We start from the raw sequence: 20,145 nt of genomic DNA on the forward strand, positions 1-20,145 counted from the left end.
GCAGTTATCCCTTTCTTACGTTGGACAGAAGATATTCTGGTATTACCACCAGTGCTGCTGTCTTTTGGATTTTCTTCTCGTGATGGTTGTTGTATTTGATAGCTTAATGACACTTTTGTGTTATCGTTAGTTCCAAGGCACCCTGCACATGCATATCTTCCCAGCCATTGGCGTTTTCAAGTGGAGCTAATGATTCATCGTGATAAGCTTATATCCTAAAAATGATCGGTATGACTTAAATCATTTTTTCTCGACAGCTTTCTGTGAAATCATTCCCACTCTGCATGCGCCAGTTGCACAAAGCCCTGCGTGATAACCACCATCTCCGTCACGGAGGCCGTATGCAATACGGACTGTTCTTGAAAGGCATCGGTTTGACTCTGGAACAAGCACTGGAATTTTGGAAGAAAGAATTCATCAGGGGAAAAGTAGACGCGGACAAGGTAATTCAACAAATGAAAAATACCTAGGCATATGAATGTGTGGATGTAGTTAATGTGTATGTCTGCTAGATACCTTGATAGGTGCTTATTAAAGAAGATAATTTTACAAAAGGTACAGTATTGTCTTTTAAAATTGTTCTTCCTTTTTTGTTATGATTTCATTAATTTTTTTGGTCGTTCTCCTGAAGCATGGGAAAAACAAGCTAGTCACAAAGCCAGAGGCTTTTTTAGATGAGAACTAGAAAATCTTGTTTTACCACTTAATCACTAGGAAACCAATGTTGTGCATGAAATACAAGTACTATGTGACTAAATTGATTCACTTCACCATGCAGGTAAGTGACCACAAACAGTACTGTCTGAAAGGAGAGGTTAGCCTTCTTTATTGGTTAATAAAAATAAAATTAGTTGGACAGTTGTGTGAGAGGTAAGATTGCATTATTAATTTATAGTCTAAAAAGAAACTGTGGGTGAAAGAAAGGTATGCTTAAATAGTGAGAAAACACCGTTCAGTGCCATAGGCTGTGTTGTTGACAAATTAGTGGCCTAACCCTTGCCAGTAGTTTTGAGGTTATCATGGGGGAGGAAAGTGTGACGTACATGTGCTTTGAGAGCATGAAAAAATGATGGTAATTTTTGGAGATTTGTGATCTGCTCCTTGTTTTACACAGTCTAGAGTTTACACAGGTAAAACCAAGCAGGTGTCCTGACTCACCTGTATGCTTGGCCTGTGGCACGTGGCATTCAGGATTTGTGTGTGATTTTAGACCAGATGTTTCACACCTTATGCCAGTCTTGTTTGGACTATGTTACTTTGCATTTGATGTGAGATCTTAGCTTTCCAGAATACTCTGACGTACGTCGGAGTGTTTGGCAGATTATTTTTTGTTAGCTTAAGTTCTTGGAACTTGGCTCTTTAAAAAATGTATGGGGGCAAAAAAGGAGTCCAGGCTATAATGAATTATGATTTGCATCTTTTATTTCAAGTCCTGGAAGATATGTCCACTGGTCTGAAGATCCTTTTTGGAAATGGGAGGGGATATGAAAACAGGATTTTAATAAGGACTTAAATCTCTGTAAATCTAGCTCCATTATTTGGACATGACTTAAGAGGAAATATGTGTTTTATTAAAACAGAAGAAATCCAGGATGCAATCATTTACAAAGGATTCAAGAAAAGATTTCAAGATAGGTAACAACTTTAATTTTGAAGTTAAATGCTAATTAACTCTTTGTTGAATTCAGGAAAATGCAGACTTCTCATTTGTGATTTCCTGTGTTTAAAGGAAATTGATTAAAAACAAGCCATCAGAAGCAAAAACAGTGGAAATACCTACATTTATTCTGACTTTAAAAAAAAAAAATACTGTGTGAACTGTGGAATGTCTGATTCCACCTGCTTGTGCTTTGACACTAGATGCCTGCACATGTATGAAGACATGCATGCATCTTGTGTCCTGTTTTCAGTCAAGTTTTATGACCCTGTGTTTATCTGTGGAAGTGTGAAAGCGTATTATGAGTGAAGCAAGGGGTTATAGTTACTGCATTTTTTATAAGCAGGCTGCTATTTCATAATTCTGCTCATGTTCTAGGTACCAACTTTAGACTGGGGTGGAAAGAAAAAGCTGACTTTTCACACCCATAACTGAAGTAACTGAAGTCAGTGGTCTGTGATTTTCATAGTAAAATGTTATATTATGTTTAATGTCCTGAAAAAAATGAAGATGAATGCCATTCTAATCAGTACTCTCTTCTTTTGACGTTTTTATCTTCTGAATCATGGTATATTTCCTTTCCTGTTGAATAGAGGTAATTACACTGTTTTGTCCTACTGGAGCATTTTGAAGATATATGAATGGTATCTTGCTAGAGATTAAAGTCATTTATTCATTACTGGGAGGGGTATTGCAAAAGGGGAATGTTCGATTCACTGCAAATGGTTATGATTTCAAAATTGTGTGTTCACATGAATCTTGGAAAGGCAGTAACATTTACACTGTTTTTCAATCCTGAATTTCCTTTGTGCACAACTTCAGTCTTCAGCAGGAAGGGAATCATCGTGAACACATCAGCAGTGCATTGGAGTGCGTACTACAGACTAAGCATAGGTGCAAGGAAAATTTGCACCAAAAAGAACCCAACCCCTCTGGTGCTCTGAATCGCTGGTATGGACATCCCCTAGCTTTCCATGATTAAATAAATAAATAAATAACAATAATAAAAAGAAACACTTTAGAAAAGTTTGCGGGAAACATTTTTTTTCATTTGAGAGGAAAACTGTAAAGTACATTGTAAATGAAGTGTGAAACTTTGAAGTAGATGTAGATGAAGTAGATGAAGTAGAAACTCCAAGGAATGAGCTCAAACAGGTAGTGATCCTCTGTGTGGGGGAAATTGATCGAGTCGTAGCATGTTCACAACAGAGACAAATGCAGAGCACAAAACAAAATATGCTTTTGTTTTAGACACTGTAATTAAAATTATTCTGAAAATTGCTAGGCTAAGAGTGCCTAAATGGTAAATTATTATTGTTCAGATGTTAGGATCAGCTGTCAAATGGTGGTAGCTGTGTTACTTCTGACTGAATGGCTATGCCATTTGGTTCCAGTGATTTGATTTTCCTGGCTCTTCCATTTTTTTTCCAGGTGATCCTAGGAGGTCCTTGGATCTGGATTCCAGAATGAGGGCTTTACCTTGACTGCAGGCAGCTGGTGGGGAATGTTACTACCAGAGCCAACCAGAAATGCCATGGGGGGGTTCCTCAGGGTGGATTATGATCTCTGCTCCTCTTTGAATTCGCTCCTCTTGCCTCTTTAAAGAGCCTGTTACATACCTTTCATATACTCCTATTTTGAAAGGTTACTGTCAAAATGAAGACTGTTTGTGGTAGCACGCTGGTGTCCACTGAACAGATCTGTGAAGTGCCTTTTGTGGCAACTTCTGGGGCTGTGTTACCAGGGGCCACAGATGATAGACGGAGGGCAGGGTTTATCCCCATCTGCTCAGCACTTGTTAAATGACACCTCAGAAGCAGCGCTCCAGGTGTGCCCATCTCCTGCCCTCTTCCCAAAGCCAAGCAGTTGATGTACAGAAGCACGTTGAGCAGAGAACCACTTGAGCACCTGCCCTGTGAGGCTTGGCTTGTTCAGCTTGGAGAAGAGAGGGAACCTAGCAGGACCTGCAGCAGGTTAGTAAGAAAGCAGAGCTAGGCTCTGCACAGCGGTGCATGGTGGGAGGGCTGGAGACAGCAGGCCTAAGTTCAAGCAGGATATTCAGACTGGTTATAGTGAAAAACTCAGCATGAGGACAACGGAGCACTGGAGCAAGTTACCCAGAGACATTATGCAGTCCCTATGCTTGGAAGCTTTGAAGACCCAACTGGATAAAGCTTTTAGCAGCCTGGTCTGATCCCTTGGCTAGCCCTGCTTTGAGCAGACTAGAGATCTTCCGTGATCCCTTCCAGGCTGAAGTAACCTGTAATTCTGCACACGTGTCTGATGAAAGGCAGAACTAAATTTTTGCGATTGCCAGCCACTAGAGGGAGACAAGATCATAAGGAATAAGCAAATAAAACATGGAGATCTAACGTGCATATGCTATGGTGCTTTGTAGGTCTATACATTTATATAATAAAAACAAACCATATTTTTGCATGAAAATAGAAATAGACATCTGTTACTGTGCTGAGCAGTGCTTTTTAAGCGTGCACAACTCTTCACAGTGGAATTTGTAATGCACGGAATGACGTGGTGGTTCTTTAAAACAACCTCTGCCTCCTTAAATCCCCTGGAATATATTCTTTATCAGTATGTTGATTGCATTTGATTTTGGTATTTTACTTTCTCATTTGTTTGAGATTTGAGGGTTGATTTGCAGCTCGATTCCTTTTTCTTTTTTTTACTTGTCCCTTTTTGTACTGGGTAATGGTGCCTACTAATTTGGGAACATGTTTTGATTCACACATCTGAAAAGGATCTCTGTTCTGTCGTGTTCAATTATAGTTCTCTAATTGGATGCCATTTGCTTTTATTCTTGAGTTATTTAAACTTACAAATCTGCCAAAGCCCAGTGACATGTTCAACAGCAAGCCACAATATTGGGCATCTAAGAGAAAAATATAAATCAAATTGAAATTCCTGTATAAAGATTAAAATTTGATCTTTGCCTTTTCCTTGTACATCAGTAGTACCGGTGCAAATAGATGGCTAAGCTTGAATTCCCCGGAGGTGAGTAAAGGCTACTATAGAACTTGAAGGAAATGTTTACTGTCTTCTTGGATACCAGAAATGTAATATCTGTTGCATATATTACCTGTAAAATCTTATCCCTGTGAAATCTGTGGAAAATGGAAGAGGATATTGTGGTAACAAAGTACTGATGATACAGCAAAGCGTGGTGCTCTTGCTTTCATTGTCTGTTGGAGGAGTGAATAGTCAAGCTCTTGATTAAACTATATTTTTGGGTTAAACTCCCACAAACCTCTACTAGTGACTGCAAAAATGATCTTCAGTATAATCACGTACTATCTGTATTCCTCTCATTATTTAGAAATTATCATTTAATATTCTAGCTGTAGTGAGATAGAGCATACGAGTTTTAAAGGTTTTGGGTGAATCATTTTTATTCTGTATTGGCAAAAATGACATTGTAGTCATAACACTATTATATGAACGGCTATGCTTACTTGGTATAGCTGAGCATAAAGAAAGTCAAAATACTCCTATATGCTTTCAGATGCTTTTTCTTTTCTACAAAGTTAGCTTTTGAAGCTGCTTTAGTAGCAGGCTAAATGATTTAATTGCTAGAAGAAACATGAAAATGTGTTTTCAGTTAAATGTCTCATTTTGATTCCCAAATTTACTATTGAATTGTCTTTGACTATTGCATTGTCTTTTCTTTCAAATCAAGTTTAAAGAAAAAAGAAAACGAAACATCCCACGGTAGCATACAACCGTTATGGGGGTTTTGAGAAAGCAGGTGCTCCAATTGCATCTTGTGCATTTAGGCTTGAAGTTTAATAAATAAATAAACATCCAATTTTAAATTTCAACCTCAAAGGATAAAGAAAAGGACCTTCAGGTTTCTCTATTCCTGAATTCTTTTGTGTGTTTGTCTTTTTTTTTCTTTCTTTAGTATATCTTTTTGTGGCATTCTTCTGAACAGCCAGATCTATGAGATCAGAGAACTTTTGCAAAACTGGAGTGAACAGACCAAGATTCCTGCTTAATGCTGCAAAGGCTGTTCAGCTTCTGATGTACTGAACACCAAGAGAGAGATGTCCATAGTCTGAATTCTCAAGTGCTGTTGTTTTCTGGAAAACAGCTTCATGGCAGTGAATCAATCAAGATCTCCGTTCATATAGCTTACTTAATCTTTTCTGCATATTAATTGAAGCCTGGAGGTTAACAGTTGCATCGTTCAAATGGGACCGTGCTAGTGTTGAAGGTGATACCCGTGTGAAAAGAGAGATGCAGCTGCTGAGATCGATTAGCTGGTGTGATCTCAGCTGAAGAAGAGAGTCTGGAGTTTGTTTTATAATAAACAATAAACAGGAGAGGTATTGTCTGTGAGTTTGTCTTATACTCAGAATTTATACAGCTAGACAGGAGAATGAAAAGCATGACTTGAAACCACAAATGCAGGGATTGCTGTTGTTGCATCTGAATCAAGGCGAATTAGTACAACGTCCCTGTTGGCTGTAGCTGGAAGAGGATTTTGTTTTCTTTCCTTTGTCTCTGGTTACTTTCTAATAAGAAGCAGTGAGCAGTTTCACACAAACAATTGAAAATCCTCAAGTCAAACTAGGAATTTCTTGGAGAACCTCTGTTGTTTGGCCATGAAGTTTAGTCCAAAGAATCATAATATCCTTCTTCAGCTGAATGGAAGTGTTTCACTTGCCATTACAATGCGGTTATTTTTGGCAATATGTGTATCACATTATGTTAAATCTGTGCAGGATTCCTGCAATTACATATTATTTTTACCTAAAGTTGTGTTTTATCAGTGGGGATTTTTGCCCTTCCTGTCCTGTGAGCCCTCATTTATACTTTCTAGCGTTCTGGTCCGTTCTCTCTTTTGGAGCAGTTCAGCATTTTGAAACACTCAGATGAGTACTGTTTGTGTATTTCTGACAGACTGGTCTACGTGGTTTGATTTCTTCAGTTTGTTTTGTATGCCTATTGAAGAAAGTAGTCAGAAAGAGATCTGTTGTGGGTTCTGGAAGTAAGAGGACCAAGGAAGCATGCTCGTGGTGCTTGCATTTGATTATTTCTAAGAAGCATGGTCAAATGTGAATGACTTCTTGCAAATTCTGCTAAGTCATAGGAAGGAAAAGACTCCTTACTGACGGTATCAAATGTTGTAAAGCGTATTAGCAGTGGCTATAAACATAAATCACTGGCCTGTGGCTGGAAGGAAGTCACTGTCAGTGTTGTCTTTGTTATTTATTTCTCTTCAGTGTTGTGGACAGCGTCGTTCTGCAAAGACTCCAGAATACCGGCTTGTCTAGTTAGGGCCAGAGGTAGCACTTTGCTTCCCATTTAATTAAGCATTGTGAGATCAAATCAAAATAGTTTAAGGTTGTTTGCTTTGGATGGCAATTTTTAATAAAACTTTAGGAGTTTACAAGTATAGAATTGCTATTCTTAAAATAATATGCCTCGTCGTATTTATGGACATTACTACCTGCTTACTGAATGCACGATTAGTAATTCAGATAATGCAAAGCCATTGATAACAGTTTCTATTTTTCTGACATATAAGAAAACCTGACTTTGCTGCAAAGGAATTTAGCAGTAACATCTACATTGTTCGCAGTCCTCACACAAATGTATGCAAGCTTGTAGGTATTGCTGCTCTGACCTTTTTATGAAACTAGTAATACAGATGGGTTCTGTGGCTGTCTCTCTCTGTCTCTTACTTGTTTTTTTTTTTTTTTTCAAATTGAGCAACTAAACGAAGTACATCATAGCTCCGGTTGACATATAAGAAGTCAGTTGATGAGAAATGAGACATGAATATAAAATTAGGTGTCTAAGCCCTGTATAGCTTTTGTGATACATGGTAGGAAAGTCCTACCGCTTATTTCAGCAAAGCAAGATGAAAGTAATCAATCTTTCACCATTTCTGCCTGTATATAACGTATGTACTCATCACCGAAATGGTACTGTTAACCTACAACTAACAATATATATACACATATATATATATACAAGTACATATATATATATATATATAGAGAGAGAGACTTTTATATACATATATCTGTATATATGAACGGTACATGATTCAATTATGTTCAGAAGTTTTTAAGATTCCAGTAAGAATAGTAATACATGGTACGTGGTGCATGATGTTGTACTATTAAATTGAACTAGTTAGCGTTGATGTTATTAAATTTGCTGTAGGAATATACACTGGTAATGGGACAGTCCCCCTGGTGAATTAATGGCTCATTTTAGTATCAGTTAAAGGAGTTACTGATGTTTCCAAAATAAGCCACGTTCAATTTCCTTTTTCCCAGTGGTAGCTGTTGTTTCAATTCCCCGTACTTTTGATGGGGGAATAACCTGCAGCCTCACTTGGTATTGTTTTTTTTCAAGGTGCATTAAACTTTTGTTTTGCCTACCGTGTGTTTGGACTTGTGAGCACTAAAAGGAACAAATGCGAACAAAAACCTGACTTTTTTGGTTGTTTTGAACCCTTTTACTTGTAAGGGTGTATTTTACTTTTAAACAGTATTGTGTGACCTTTTAAACCTAAGACCTTTCCTGGTTTAACACTAAAGTTATGGATACTAAAGGGAAAGTGTCTGTGGGACATAATTATGTAGATTTGAGAGAGAGATGTAGTTTTAATTATGCCCTGTAGCAAACGTAGAAGCATATTAAACTCAATCATGCTTCTGTGTGTTTTCCTCTGAAACTTGCTTTACTCAGGCCTTAAATTACTAATCAGCATATTGGTGTACCCTAAGGTTGTCTAAGCTAACTGAATATTGACAAGAATCTGTTTCGTTATTTGTCATTTTATACTTCACATGTCTTTTTTATGGCAATATTTTTTTACAGAGACTTTGTTTAAAAAACAACTTAGAAATAAATAAATTTGTGTAATAGATTAAAAATTTTAAAGCAATACTCTCAAGTGAAGTGGAGCTGGTATAAAAATACATTATTTTTCAGCATATTTTTGTTTCACGAGTGGTATTCAAAAAGACCATGACTGATGAGGATATACTACAAAACATAAAATCCTTTTTGGAGTTGCTACCAGATATCTTAATTAAATTCTTTTAAAACTAAAATTTTCTGATTTTTGTAGTGACGCCAAAGTTATGGTGGCATTTTCCTGTGATTGCTCAATTTAAAGTACTTTTTAAAAAAAAAAAACTGCTAAAAATATATCTACCTTACCTTTGATTTTCATTTTTCATCATTTAACTTGTATTATAAGGGAAAACTTCAGATTGTCTTTCAGCCTGTGGCATGTCCTAGGGGCAGAGAAGAATAATTTCAGGATATTAATTGTGGTACTGGCATAGTGTTTTTTTTTTTTTTTAATTGGTCTCTCTGCTGTAAAGACGGATAGGGTTGGTTTTCTTTATTACCTATTAGGCACTGAAATCTGTATTTACTAATCTAGTATATGAGCAGGTTAGTGATACAGTTCTTGCACTGACAAGAATGAAAGCAACAAATGATCTTTCCTGTACTAAAACTAATTTAGAACAGAATCCAGTCTTTTTGACATGTTTCCAGGGAATAAACGTTTCGGGGCATTTCTTTCCCTACTGTATTATCTCTTCTGAATTGCAAGAATAGAAATGGATGTTAAAACCAGACTTTTAATTTTCGAAGATTTTGTAGCCTCGAACCGCTTGTCAGATCTGTGCTTTATTGTTGTAGAAAGACTGTGTACTTGTTAGAAGAGGATTCCATCTGATTAGCCATTACAGCAGCAGCAAGTTAGTACGTCAGTGACATTTCAGGGAAAATGATAGATTTGTCTGTCTGGTTGCCATAAGTTCAGCGATTGTAAAATATCTGAGTATCACTAAGTTCTCTGGCAGGCTGTCTTGAATACCTTCCTAATAATACGGCTTTATCTTTAGAGCAATCTGCTGAAAAATACCTGCTGCGTGTTCCCATAATGTATCGAACCTTTCTGGGTGTTTACCCCAGTTTCTGAGACAGACGTTCATGTCTTTTGAGATACAAATATATTCACCTGTATCTTCTTATTAATGTCCAGGAGAAACTGAATGACATGCCAGATCTTTTCCAGTTGTGTTCCTGTGTTGTTTTGAACTGAAAAATACTGGTTTTGGTAGAATACTTTATTAATCTTGATATAATTGTTTGAAACTATTCTAAAATCCTTTTATTAGATGTTCAGATTTGCTGCAATTGTATATATTGACTTCCAAAACAAAAGGCAGAATCCTGTGTACTGTCTCTTTTGATAATGTCCATGTCATTGCTGTAACATCACATAACTGTCATATGCCGTACGTTTACATTCAACCAGCAAATCGTGGCTGTATTTCCTATTCAGTCATCTAGAAAAGCAGCATGTTGTACATATCAAATGTGCAATCTGCTGATATACCACATAAGCTTAGATATAAATAAGAAAGTATTTTTACTTTCAGAATTGATTTAAGAATTGTGCCTCACGTCTTCTGAAACGTAATGAATCTCATGAATAAAGACAAGGTGTTTTTTTTATGTGACTTGTGCCGTGCACAATTTATGTTTTAGAAATTTACTATATCGGTCTAAGAAAGTTAAATTACTAGGATCAGGCTTAAGTATTTCAAGATGAGAGAGGTTACTACTTCTTGAAAGTAAGACACTGATTTTATATTGTAATGTACAGCGCCATTTAGCTGAAAAGCTGAGTTCTGCATAATGTGTTATGCTCTGGCTTTTCCTGTTCATTGTGTCCATTCTGAAGTCCACTCACACAGCAAGGAAAACAAAATGTTTCCTTCAAATATACGTACTTTCTAACCCTGCTGTACGTAGGGGAGCAGAAGCTAGTGGTCTTTCTATAAAGTCCAGATTCCTTGGATTTAAATTTCATTTTTTTTTTTCTGATGGATCTTTTTTGAGTTAGTCTTGAGGCATGAGAACTGGGCCAATAACAGTGAGGAAATAGTTTTGTTTAAAAAGAAAGGCTGTTTTTTAGCTGTATTACAGTAGATAGGCTGTCTTTCCTGTACTTTAGTTATTTCCCAGAAATTGTATTCTTCTGTTTGTAGGACCTTGCAGCAGGCACTAAGAAATCGGATGTATATTGCTTCTGAAACACTTCAGAGCAGTTTGTCAGTAGAGTTTCTTTATTTTTCTGTTTGCATTTTTCTCTGTAGTCAGGTCATCTTTTAATGAATGATGAATTAACAGAATAAAAAGATGGAAAAACAGTCTCGAGTGGTTTAAAACAAGCTTTCTTCTGTCAGTGAATGCAGAAAGTTGTCATGCAAAGTCTAGAGTTCAACTCTTGGTTACAATACTCTCTCTGCACATGAGAAAGAAGTTAGAGAGGTCTGTATATGTAAGCAGTTGTGCTGCTTATGACAGTAAGGACTAACACCGGCGGTTTTGAACACTTCAGCTTCCTTTGATCATCATCTTAATGTGATTTTTGTCTTTTGTTGTCCTGCTAATAAAGGAGGGAATCTGTTTTTACAGGCAAAATGCCTGCATTCTTGAGCCAAACCATGCTGTTTGGAGGGCTCTGATGTCTGCTTTACTCTGTTCAAAAGGGCTGACAAATAGTGGATCTCTGAACACTTTGTTTTTCTGTCTTTTATGTCTGTATAAAAAAGGTAAGCCTACATGTTTCAAGGGTAGACATAAGGCTTACATATCTATCTGAGGGAAACACATTCATTAGTCAGCTTCCTCATAGTTTTAAGAATTATTTGATTTTTTTCCCCCCATTTTTGTAATATGTGCTTATACTAGAGATTTGCTGATACCTTGGGACGTTATGTGTTTGAGCATATGATGTCCTTCTGTTCTGATGCTATCATCCTTGTCTGAGAGGTATAACAGTAACTGCGAAGGTGTGGGTTGTGTTTTTTTTTTTTTTTTTTTTTCCCCAGGTTGTAGCACATTTTGATAACTTTAACTTGGATTGATTGAAGGGATATTCTCCATCCCAAGTCACTGGATCTCTTTGCTGCTGCCACTTTGGCAGATCTGAGGCTTACAGTAAAATTAAATCTCCTGGACTTTCTTGCGTATCACTTGATTGGGTCACTCATAGATTTCTAATGAATGAGGACTGCTTTGCTGGCAGGCTTGTTTTTACTCGATGATAGCAGCAACGTACCACTCAATCTCATGATCGACGAAGAGTGCACACTTGAATTTTACATTGCTTCTTGTGTGTCTTTGTCAGCCAGTTCTGGAGTTGTCTTCCAATTCTTTCTGATCAGAGTATACATATATAAAGGATTCCTAAAACGTAAGACATAAAGAGCGTAGATATATAAAAGATTTCATTACTGTACTGTGAGGATGCTTGCAAGCAAATGCAGTAATAATTTAATGAAGTAATTTAATAATACCTTATTCTGTCAATTTTGATTGACTGGAGTGGCTGAGACAGCTTTTCCTCAGAGTTTCTCTCATTTGTGAGTTGTTTTTTGTTATCCTCACACTCTGGGAGTCGCCATAACCTCTTAAAGTTCCCGCTTGTGGTGTGGCTGATTGGGTAACTTTGCTTTCTGGTATGCTCTTTCTCCTTCCTTAAATTATTATTAGAACAAAAATTATTATTAGAACAAAGGAGCTTGCCACACATTTTGAGTTAAATGCTTTTTTTTTTTTTTAGTATCCATGTTGGACTATTCTCTGTGAAGTAGAAGACATTCCAGGTATCTTGGGTGCCGGCTGGAGCTGAGAGTAGTGGCTCTCCTCTGAATCTCTTCTGAAGTCTGTTTGGCTGCCGTTTTGGCATAGTGCAGTCTGCTCTGAGGAATGCCTTCTCATCCCCAGCTTTAAAATGTTCTGACAGGCTACTATGAATATTCCCTCTGTCAGAGAGCAGTCTGAACCTCCTGTCCCAGTCCTGCATTTTACTTCTGGTCTGTCTTATGATCTGTACAAAAGGGAATCCATTTGGACACCTTTCAGGATTCTTCACAGAATGACAACGTGACTGTGCTGACAGTTCTATGAAAAACAATCTGTTTCTTCACCATTTCTTCTCTAAATGTTAAAGTTTTTGTTGTATGTGCTCACCCAGGCCACAGTATATGTTATAAGAAATGATGAGCTATATGAGACTAAATGCTTTACGTGTTTACTGTGCTTAAGTAAAACTAAAAAAAAAAACAAAACCCTGTTGTTTACAGAGTACTGATAGAGCTTGGATAAGCAGTAGGAATTCAGTTTTTAGACTTGGCAAGGGGCCCTGGCCAGTCTTCATCTATCTTCTTCTAAAACCTGTAATACATGCTACAGCGGTATACATATAAGTATGGATTTCTCCCAGTTCTGATACAAACTTGCTGAATCTGTTTTTTCCTTGGTATACATATTCTTTACACTAGGATCCTAAGCTGCCATTATGATCAATAGAGATCTAGCCAATACCATCAATAGTGTCTGGAGATGATTCATTTAATGAGCCTCTGGGTGCCTACGGTAGGGTGAATTGAATTGCTCCCCAGGCTCCTGATTGCATTGACCTCCATTGACAGCAATGGGAGATGTCTGGATTTAGATGTCTGGAGCTGAATCTTATTCCTATAGATGCACACCAAGTCAGCTACAATTCTACTTCACTTTAAGTTTCCTAGTCCTTTTTACTGTTCTACATGCCACATTTCTGTCCGCTTTGCAATCTCTCAAGTCTTACATCTCTTTCAGTGACAATGCTTGCTGTGTTCTCTGCCATTAAGTGTTTTGGGGAAGATTATTCTCTGATGACCACTTCTGATAAAATTAATAATGCTCTTGGTTTACTGCTTACTTTCTGCCGAAAGAAACACTTAGAAATTCCATCAGCTGACATCTCTGAACGTTGAAATGCAGGAAACACTGATTGAAAGAACATGAGCAGAAAAATCAGTGAATGGCATTGGTGTGCTTGTAAATCATGGAGTATTGGAAAAGTCTTTTTTTTTTTTTCTTTAACTGAATGGAATCCCTTGATTTAGAAGCTCATTTTTGTATAAAAGATGAAATAAAAATTTTCTTCTTTCACCTCCCAGCTGCTCCCTTTTACGACCTTCACCCCTCACAAACAAAGCATCCCTAATTACTTTGATCCCCATTTAGCTACATCTGTACCAAAATGTGAAATTTCTGGTGGAACTACATAGATGATCTCAGCCTCATGTGGTACGATGGATGTGGCTTCGTGGGTGCTGCAGGCTTTGAGACATTCTGCTCCGCAGAAGGTCACCAATACTTCAGTCAGCTGTGAAGTTTGGCTATTATGTAGCTCTGCTTTAACCACCAGTGAAGTCACCGTAAGATTTGTTAACTTCCCATTTTTTCTGATATTCAGGAAGTATTTATATTTATCTATATGTTTATAAACACATACTTATGTTCATATATTTCTTACATCGTGACTAGTAGTTTCTCATGTCCTTTCAGATAGCTCAGCCTTGGGCCAGGACTGCAGCTTGTACAGGACCTAGGAAAGAGAGACCTGCCATTGCTCTTTGTAGGTTGGTGGTTCTCTAGGGGATGTGTTACTGGGACAATCCCTGGCAGATGTAGGCCCTACTGGAAAGCTGCGATCACCTTCCTAGCTATTGCCATCTTTGTCTTGCTTTTAAGGTAGAGAAGAATGAAAACCTTTGTGTTTTGAGACAAAGTTAATATACAGCCACATAAAACATACGTGTACACACAAAATGCTGTGGTAAATTCTGTCTGACAGAAAGATAAAATTCTTTCATAAAAAAGGGGATTATTTTTCATCTCATTTTAAGCTTTCTTAAATAAGTCTTTTGTGGAGTAAATATTTGGTAACTAATGCAAGATTGTTCTCTTATATTAAAAGGACTTGAGAGTTCCATTAGAAACATAGGGAACGGCCTACAGAAATCCGATTAAAACAAATAATATAATAATGAGTTTTATTGAGCGTTCATTTGTTTGAATGTATTGGTACTATACATTGTACCAATGTATTTTTATAGATACTTAAGAAAAGCATGTTATCTGTGGTGGTGCTATCAAATACTGTCATTTTAATACAGCAGATTAATTCATGTTTAAAATAAAATGTATTTAATGTTTTCTATTTAAAAACAAAGCAAAAAAAATCATTAGTTGTTTAGTGTTAATTACCGTTTAAAATTTGATTTTTGTTCTATTATTGTTATTTTTCTATTTTTTTTAATTATAACTCACAAACTACATTATTTCTTAATGTAGTTGTTTCATTTGTATTAACAAAGAGCTTACACCTCTATGTTCAGTAGCATATGTTCAGCTAAGTTTTTAAGGCAAACTTAGATTACCGCTAAAAAGCCTGCATGGACGTATTTTTGCCTGAGTAGCCTGGGGTAGCCCAAAAACTAGTTCATGAGTCATGCAGCTTACACTCGTGGACACTACACAAGGAATTTAATTGATCGTAAACTTCTTGATTTCCTTGTAGCAGATGAAGACACCTCCAGGGCAGAGCACTTCTTGCCTCATCAGATACGGAAAACCTGAAATGGAAGGGGAAGAGGGGTCTTGTACTTGATGTGAATCAATCTGTAATGACTGCCGCACAGCATATTCAAAATTTCCAGCTCAATTTTAGCTGAGGTTTCTGATCTGTACCTTAAAGCATAGAAATTGTGCTACAGGTTGAGAATTTAGCATAAATGGAACCTTTCTGTAGTTGGCAGATGACGAAATACCTATTTATGTTCCTAAATGAAAGCCATGCCTGGGAAAAGATAACCTCAAATTGAGGTTATTTTAAGAATGAGCTTAAAGAAAAAAAAAAAAAAGGACAAAGATGTGCCAGCTAAGCAGCGTCAACAGTAATGATTTGAGTGACTGCCTAGGGAATGGATGAAAAGTGAATCAATTATTTCACAAGATACACAAGTTTGTGCGATAAATTTATGAATTTGAAGCTGTTATCCATACAGGCTCAACAATTTTAGACAAGAAGTTACCCAATGACTGCTTAACAAAATGGTTTAACAGCATTACTACTTTGAATTTTGCAGAGCTGGAACTAATCTGGTGGTCAGCCAAGAAGCTAGACAAAATTGCTGCAGTCATTTTGCTTAGTTGTGAGATTTTTAAATAAATAAATATCCCAGGACTTTAAGGAATAAACGCATAAAAACTCACGTCAGTATATAGAAGTAGTTAAACTGAAACATGAAAGTTTTGCTGAAGTGTGAACATGAGCATGCAGTGCTTGGAACACCTGTCAGCAAATTACTTCCCGTGTTAATATGCACGCTGAATATCTGAATTGGTAACCTAGTTTGCAAATGACAAAATTTATGGAGGACTTTGTGCTATTTCTAGATACTCTAATGCAAATATGACAAGTGACATAAGCCAAGTAACTTGCGGTTATGACATGATACTTACTCTGCAGTGGCTGAAATGCTTTGCAAGTGTTGTATATAATTGTTCTGTTCTTTTGAAGTTGCCTTCAGTTGTATCTAATTGATAACTGAGGCACACATGAGCCATGCTTCTCTGCTTTGTTTTAACAAAGCTTTTCTTCAAAGGAAAGCGTGTACCTGCCACATGGTCTGTATGATGGACATTGCCATTTCATACCCTAATATCTCATGTTTATGTGATCAAACTCTAATGAAAATAACATTTCCATAAATTCTTATCTAGAACATAGTAATCTGATGTTAGGCTATACCAGTTGCAAACTTTGTGTGTGTGTGTATATATATATCTCAGGTTTTTATTATCTTACATATACCTTATTTATACCTTAACTTATAACATACACATCTTCTCGTGAAGGAAATCTAATACAGCATATGTGCCTTAACTAACAGTTTTAAGGCAAACTCATCTGCCTTAGTCTGATACCTGTTTAAATGTATCAGATAAAAGCAAAAGGTGAGTTCCTTGCTATCTTACACGCGTATACCCAGTGAAATGTCCTCCAGCCTCCTGGATTTTGGCTTATGGACCACTGGTTTAGCCTTGCCCATCAGTGCTAAGAGCTTACTTTCCTGTAGGAAGAAGTCTAAGAACACTTCAGTGTCACTTGTGTTAGGATGCCTGGGATGATCATTAGTACATTCAGCACCATACGCTGGACACCACAGCTCATCCCAACAAATACTGATGCATAAAAACATACACTGCAGAACATGGGTGGGCAGTTTTATCTCAGACCAGACATCACATGCATCCTACAGCTACGTCTAGAGAGAAGAGCTGTCCCCAGAAATTTTTATATCTTAGGGAACAAGTTAAAGATCAGGCAATTGACTTGTACTCTTCTAAAATTTAAAAAAAAAAAGAAGCAAATGTACACAGCTGTTAATCCAGAGGTTTGTGCATGCCAGCACCAAAGTGACAAATTTGATAGAAGGTTGTCTTTTTCATTTTCTTGGCTTTAGGGTGAACCAGTTCATTATTTAAATAAGACGTGTTTCTCGATCACTTCCTCTGGCACTAAAACCATGACCCATCGACCCAGCACTTGGAAATAAATTACAAATGCCTTGCAGATTTTGGAAAGCTCAGAGAACTAAATAAACTAAATAGAGTCAAAAATAGTTTAGGTAGTAGAATTGTGGGCCATGCTGTAAAAAGTTGCAGAGAATCCCCATTCTAAAGTACTACCCAACAGTAGGTGGTCTAGTATATGTAGTTACTCAATAATATGATGGTGTTATTGTAGTGCTGCTGTTCTATTGTTTCTTTTGTCTCAGTGGAAACTGTCACACAGTAGGAGGTGATGTACCCACTTGGGCAGCATCATTATTATCAAGCAACTTCATCTCAGGCTTCAATAAAAACCTTGAACGTTTTTATTATAGGGCCATCACTAAAAAAGTGGTTCTTCAAATCATTTTGAGTTTTCACCTTTCATAGTTTTCTGTCATAATGACCTTTTGGTAGATTGCATAGTTGGTCTGTACTGTAATAGTTTTACAATTTTGACATGTTTTTTTCCTGAAATAGTTTAAAAACAAGTTGTCTATAAGCAATTAGAATGACCCTGCAAACACTGACATGCATGATGTGTTCTGCAAATGCCCTATTTTGTTGAAGGAAGTGGGAGAATCATACAGCATCTGTTTGGGGGTTTGGAATAAATAGGAAGGGACAATTTCTCTGCCTTCTAATTTGTGCAGATTTCAAGCACATCTAATTATACTTACATACATATATATGTGTACTTTCACTGGCAATTGAAAGGGAATGCTTCTGAGGGGGATTTTTCTTTGTGCATATCCTAGAGTAATAGCATTAGGAAAGAGCTAGTCTGATCACTGAGCTCATCCCCCAGCGTACAGAGGGCTGTTCCTCAGGATGTGCTTTCTGAAACGAAATGCCACAATTCATGGCTTCTTCCTACTGAGGAGCACTGCACAGCCCCTTGGATACTGACGCTGCTAAAACTCTGTTCCCTTGAATAATGACCAGAAACTGAATCACAAGGACAGGAGAGGTCTTGGTGAAGCATCTCACTGTGGGGGCCAGCTTAGCTGTGTTAGTCTTTCCTTCCCTGTGCTGCTGCAAAGGCTCTGAGAACAGGTGACAGTTATCAATGTGCATGAGCAAGTGCACAGTTGGGCAAGTGTTTGTCACTATCAATTGTCTTCTCTTGCAGATGAGAAGTTAGATTTGCCAGCCATTGCTATTGGACAGATTCCTTCTCCTTCAGAGAAACAACCAGTTTGCACATGAAGACTTTGTAGCGTGGAGGTTGGATTTTGAAGGGGACTGTTCAGGAGCACTGGGGTGTTTATGGTTAATTCCAGAAGTGTAAGGTAGTAAATGTGGACCAGGAAGTGCAATAGTGGTGTTGGACAGCTTTAAATCTGCCAAATAGCCACAAAAACACTGTGTGTTGTCTGAAATTTAAAAAAAAAAAATTGGAACAATACTTATTTCAAGCATTTTGCAATGAATTCAAGAGATTGAACATTACCAGCAGTTGCCCGTTACCATTACAGTATTAATTTCAGAAGAATGGCCACTACTGAAAAAAAGCAAGCAAAAATGTCTTTGCACAATTTCTTTCTCTCTTTCTTATCACTAGTGTGTTTCCATTAAAAACGTGGCACAATTACAATGGCAGAAATAAAATGAGATTTATAAATTGCCTTTTTTTAAAAAAGCATTTTATGCTACTCTGTTCAGCACAGAGGGGATTCTTACCTTAATAAGTAAATGACTCAGTCTTCTGATACCTTAGTTTTAAGTTCACACATGGTAGCTATGTCTATTTCTATACATTTTAATTTTTCAAAATATATTCTACTGTAATATTACTAAAAAACAACCTGGCCCAAAGAACATATAGGTGTAATGAAACTGATGTCAAATGTCCTCAAAAGATCCAAACAGGGTTACAAGAAAGCAATGAGAAAACCCCCAACCTGTCCTAAGGCCATGTTGTGTTATTATGTAGCTGTTGTTTCTATTTACTGCAAAAGCTGCTTCTCAGCATAAAATAATGAGTTAGGTAGTAAAAGTAGTTTCTGTGGGCATTAAGACAAGTGATGTGAAAAGTATAGCTCAAGATTTTAGTATACAGCGCTGTTAGAGGGTTGTTAATTTTCTGGCAAACTAAGCAATACATCCGGAAGCAGTCAAGGTTTGCTTTTGCCTTACAAAAACCTATCTGCTTTGCTTACTCAAATACCCTGTGTTAAGCAAATGAAATTGCGTTCATCCAATCTTTGCAAAGAAGGCAGAAAGGTTCCAGAGTTTCTGGATGGAAGAATATGTGGCTATGTGATCACAAACCTGACATTTAGCTTAACAGATTCTCTCAGAGGTTGGGAATTAAAATATGCACATCTTTGTGTCTGATATTTGCTGTTTTTCAGGAGTTTTCAAAGAGTAAGTATACCAATTCCCAGCTCCCAATTAAGTTCCATGCCGTGATACATATGTACTGGCATGTGTGCATTTATATGCAAGTATATATGCACATATTTAAGTGCTAACATCACATTTTCACCATTATAATGCTGTCTTTTGCTGTATTAGGCTTTCCTGAAGCTGGCAGCTGCAAAGGCTGTATTTAGCTTTTGCAGCTCCTGCAGGAGCAGCAGCACTCAGCCAGCAGCTGCTGCTTGCGCTGCTAAGGTGAGGGGGGAGTCCTGCACCTGCCCTTCCTGAGGGCATGCACATGCCTACAGCACATCCTCCTACACTCTTCCACTTCTTCCTAAATTATTACTGTTGGTAAACCCAGTTCTTCATTGTAAGCAAAAATAGTGCTTGTTCAACCGAACATTTCTTTTCTCCCCTGGATAGAAGGGTTGACTAGATAGGATATCCTGATGTGCTGCAGCCTGCCTTGGCTGTGCTGGAAAACACAACGTTGTCTATTTGATATATCTGTGTTTTTTGGTGTTCTTTTAAAATAAAGTCACTTTGTCAAATGTATAGTAAGGATTAATTAGTCAATGTTTGTTCAGTGGTTTGGATGCCTTAAGTCTGATTTGGAGTGAGTGCTGAATATTGTTACACTAACTTGACTATGGCAGTGTCTTGAT

At 37.3% G+C, this 20,145-nt stretch overlaps 1 protein-coding gene and 1 long non-coding RNA gene across 5 annotated transcripts in view; both read left to right on the forward strand.

Annotated features, from left to right (window-relative positions):
* Nucleotides 1-20,145, forward strand: part of PRIM2 (DNA primase subunit 2) — a 120,968-nt gene that overhangs the window by 75,259 nt on the left and 25,564 nt on the right. For all 4 annotated transcript variants that reach the window (XM_083831353.1, XM_083831352.1, XM_083831351.1 and 1 more), the window contains one exon: nt 258-443. In XM_083831353.1, coding sequence (XP_083687479.1) covers nt 258-443 — 186 coding nt within the window. The remainder of the gene's footprint in view (nt 1-257; nt 444-20,145) is intronic.
* On the forward strand, nt 450-19,349 carry LOC310897577. Its single transcript, XR_014582392.1, has 2 exons — nt 450-2,608; nt 3,089-19,349. It is a non-coding gene; the product is annotated as an uncharacterized lncRNA (long non-coding RNA).

The sequence above is a fragment of the Anser anser genome, assembly GCF_964211835.1.
Source record: "Anser anser genome assembly, chromosome: 3".
Lineage (NCBI taxonomy): Eukaryota > Metazoa > Chordata > Aves > Anseriformes > Anatidae > Anser > Anser anser.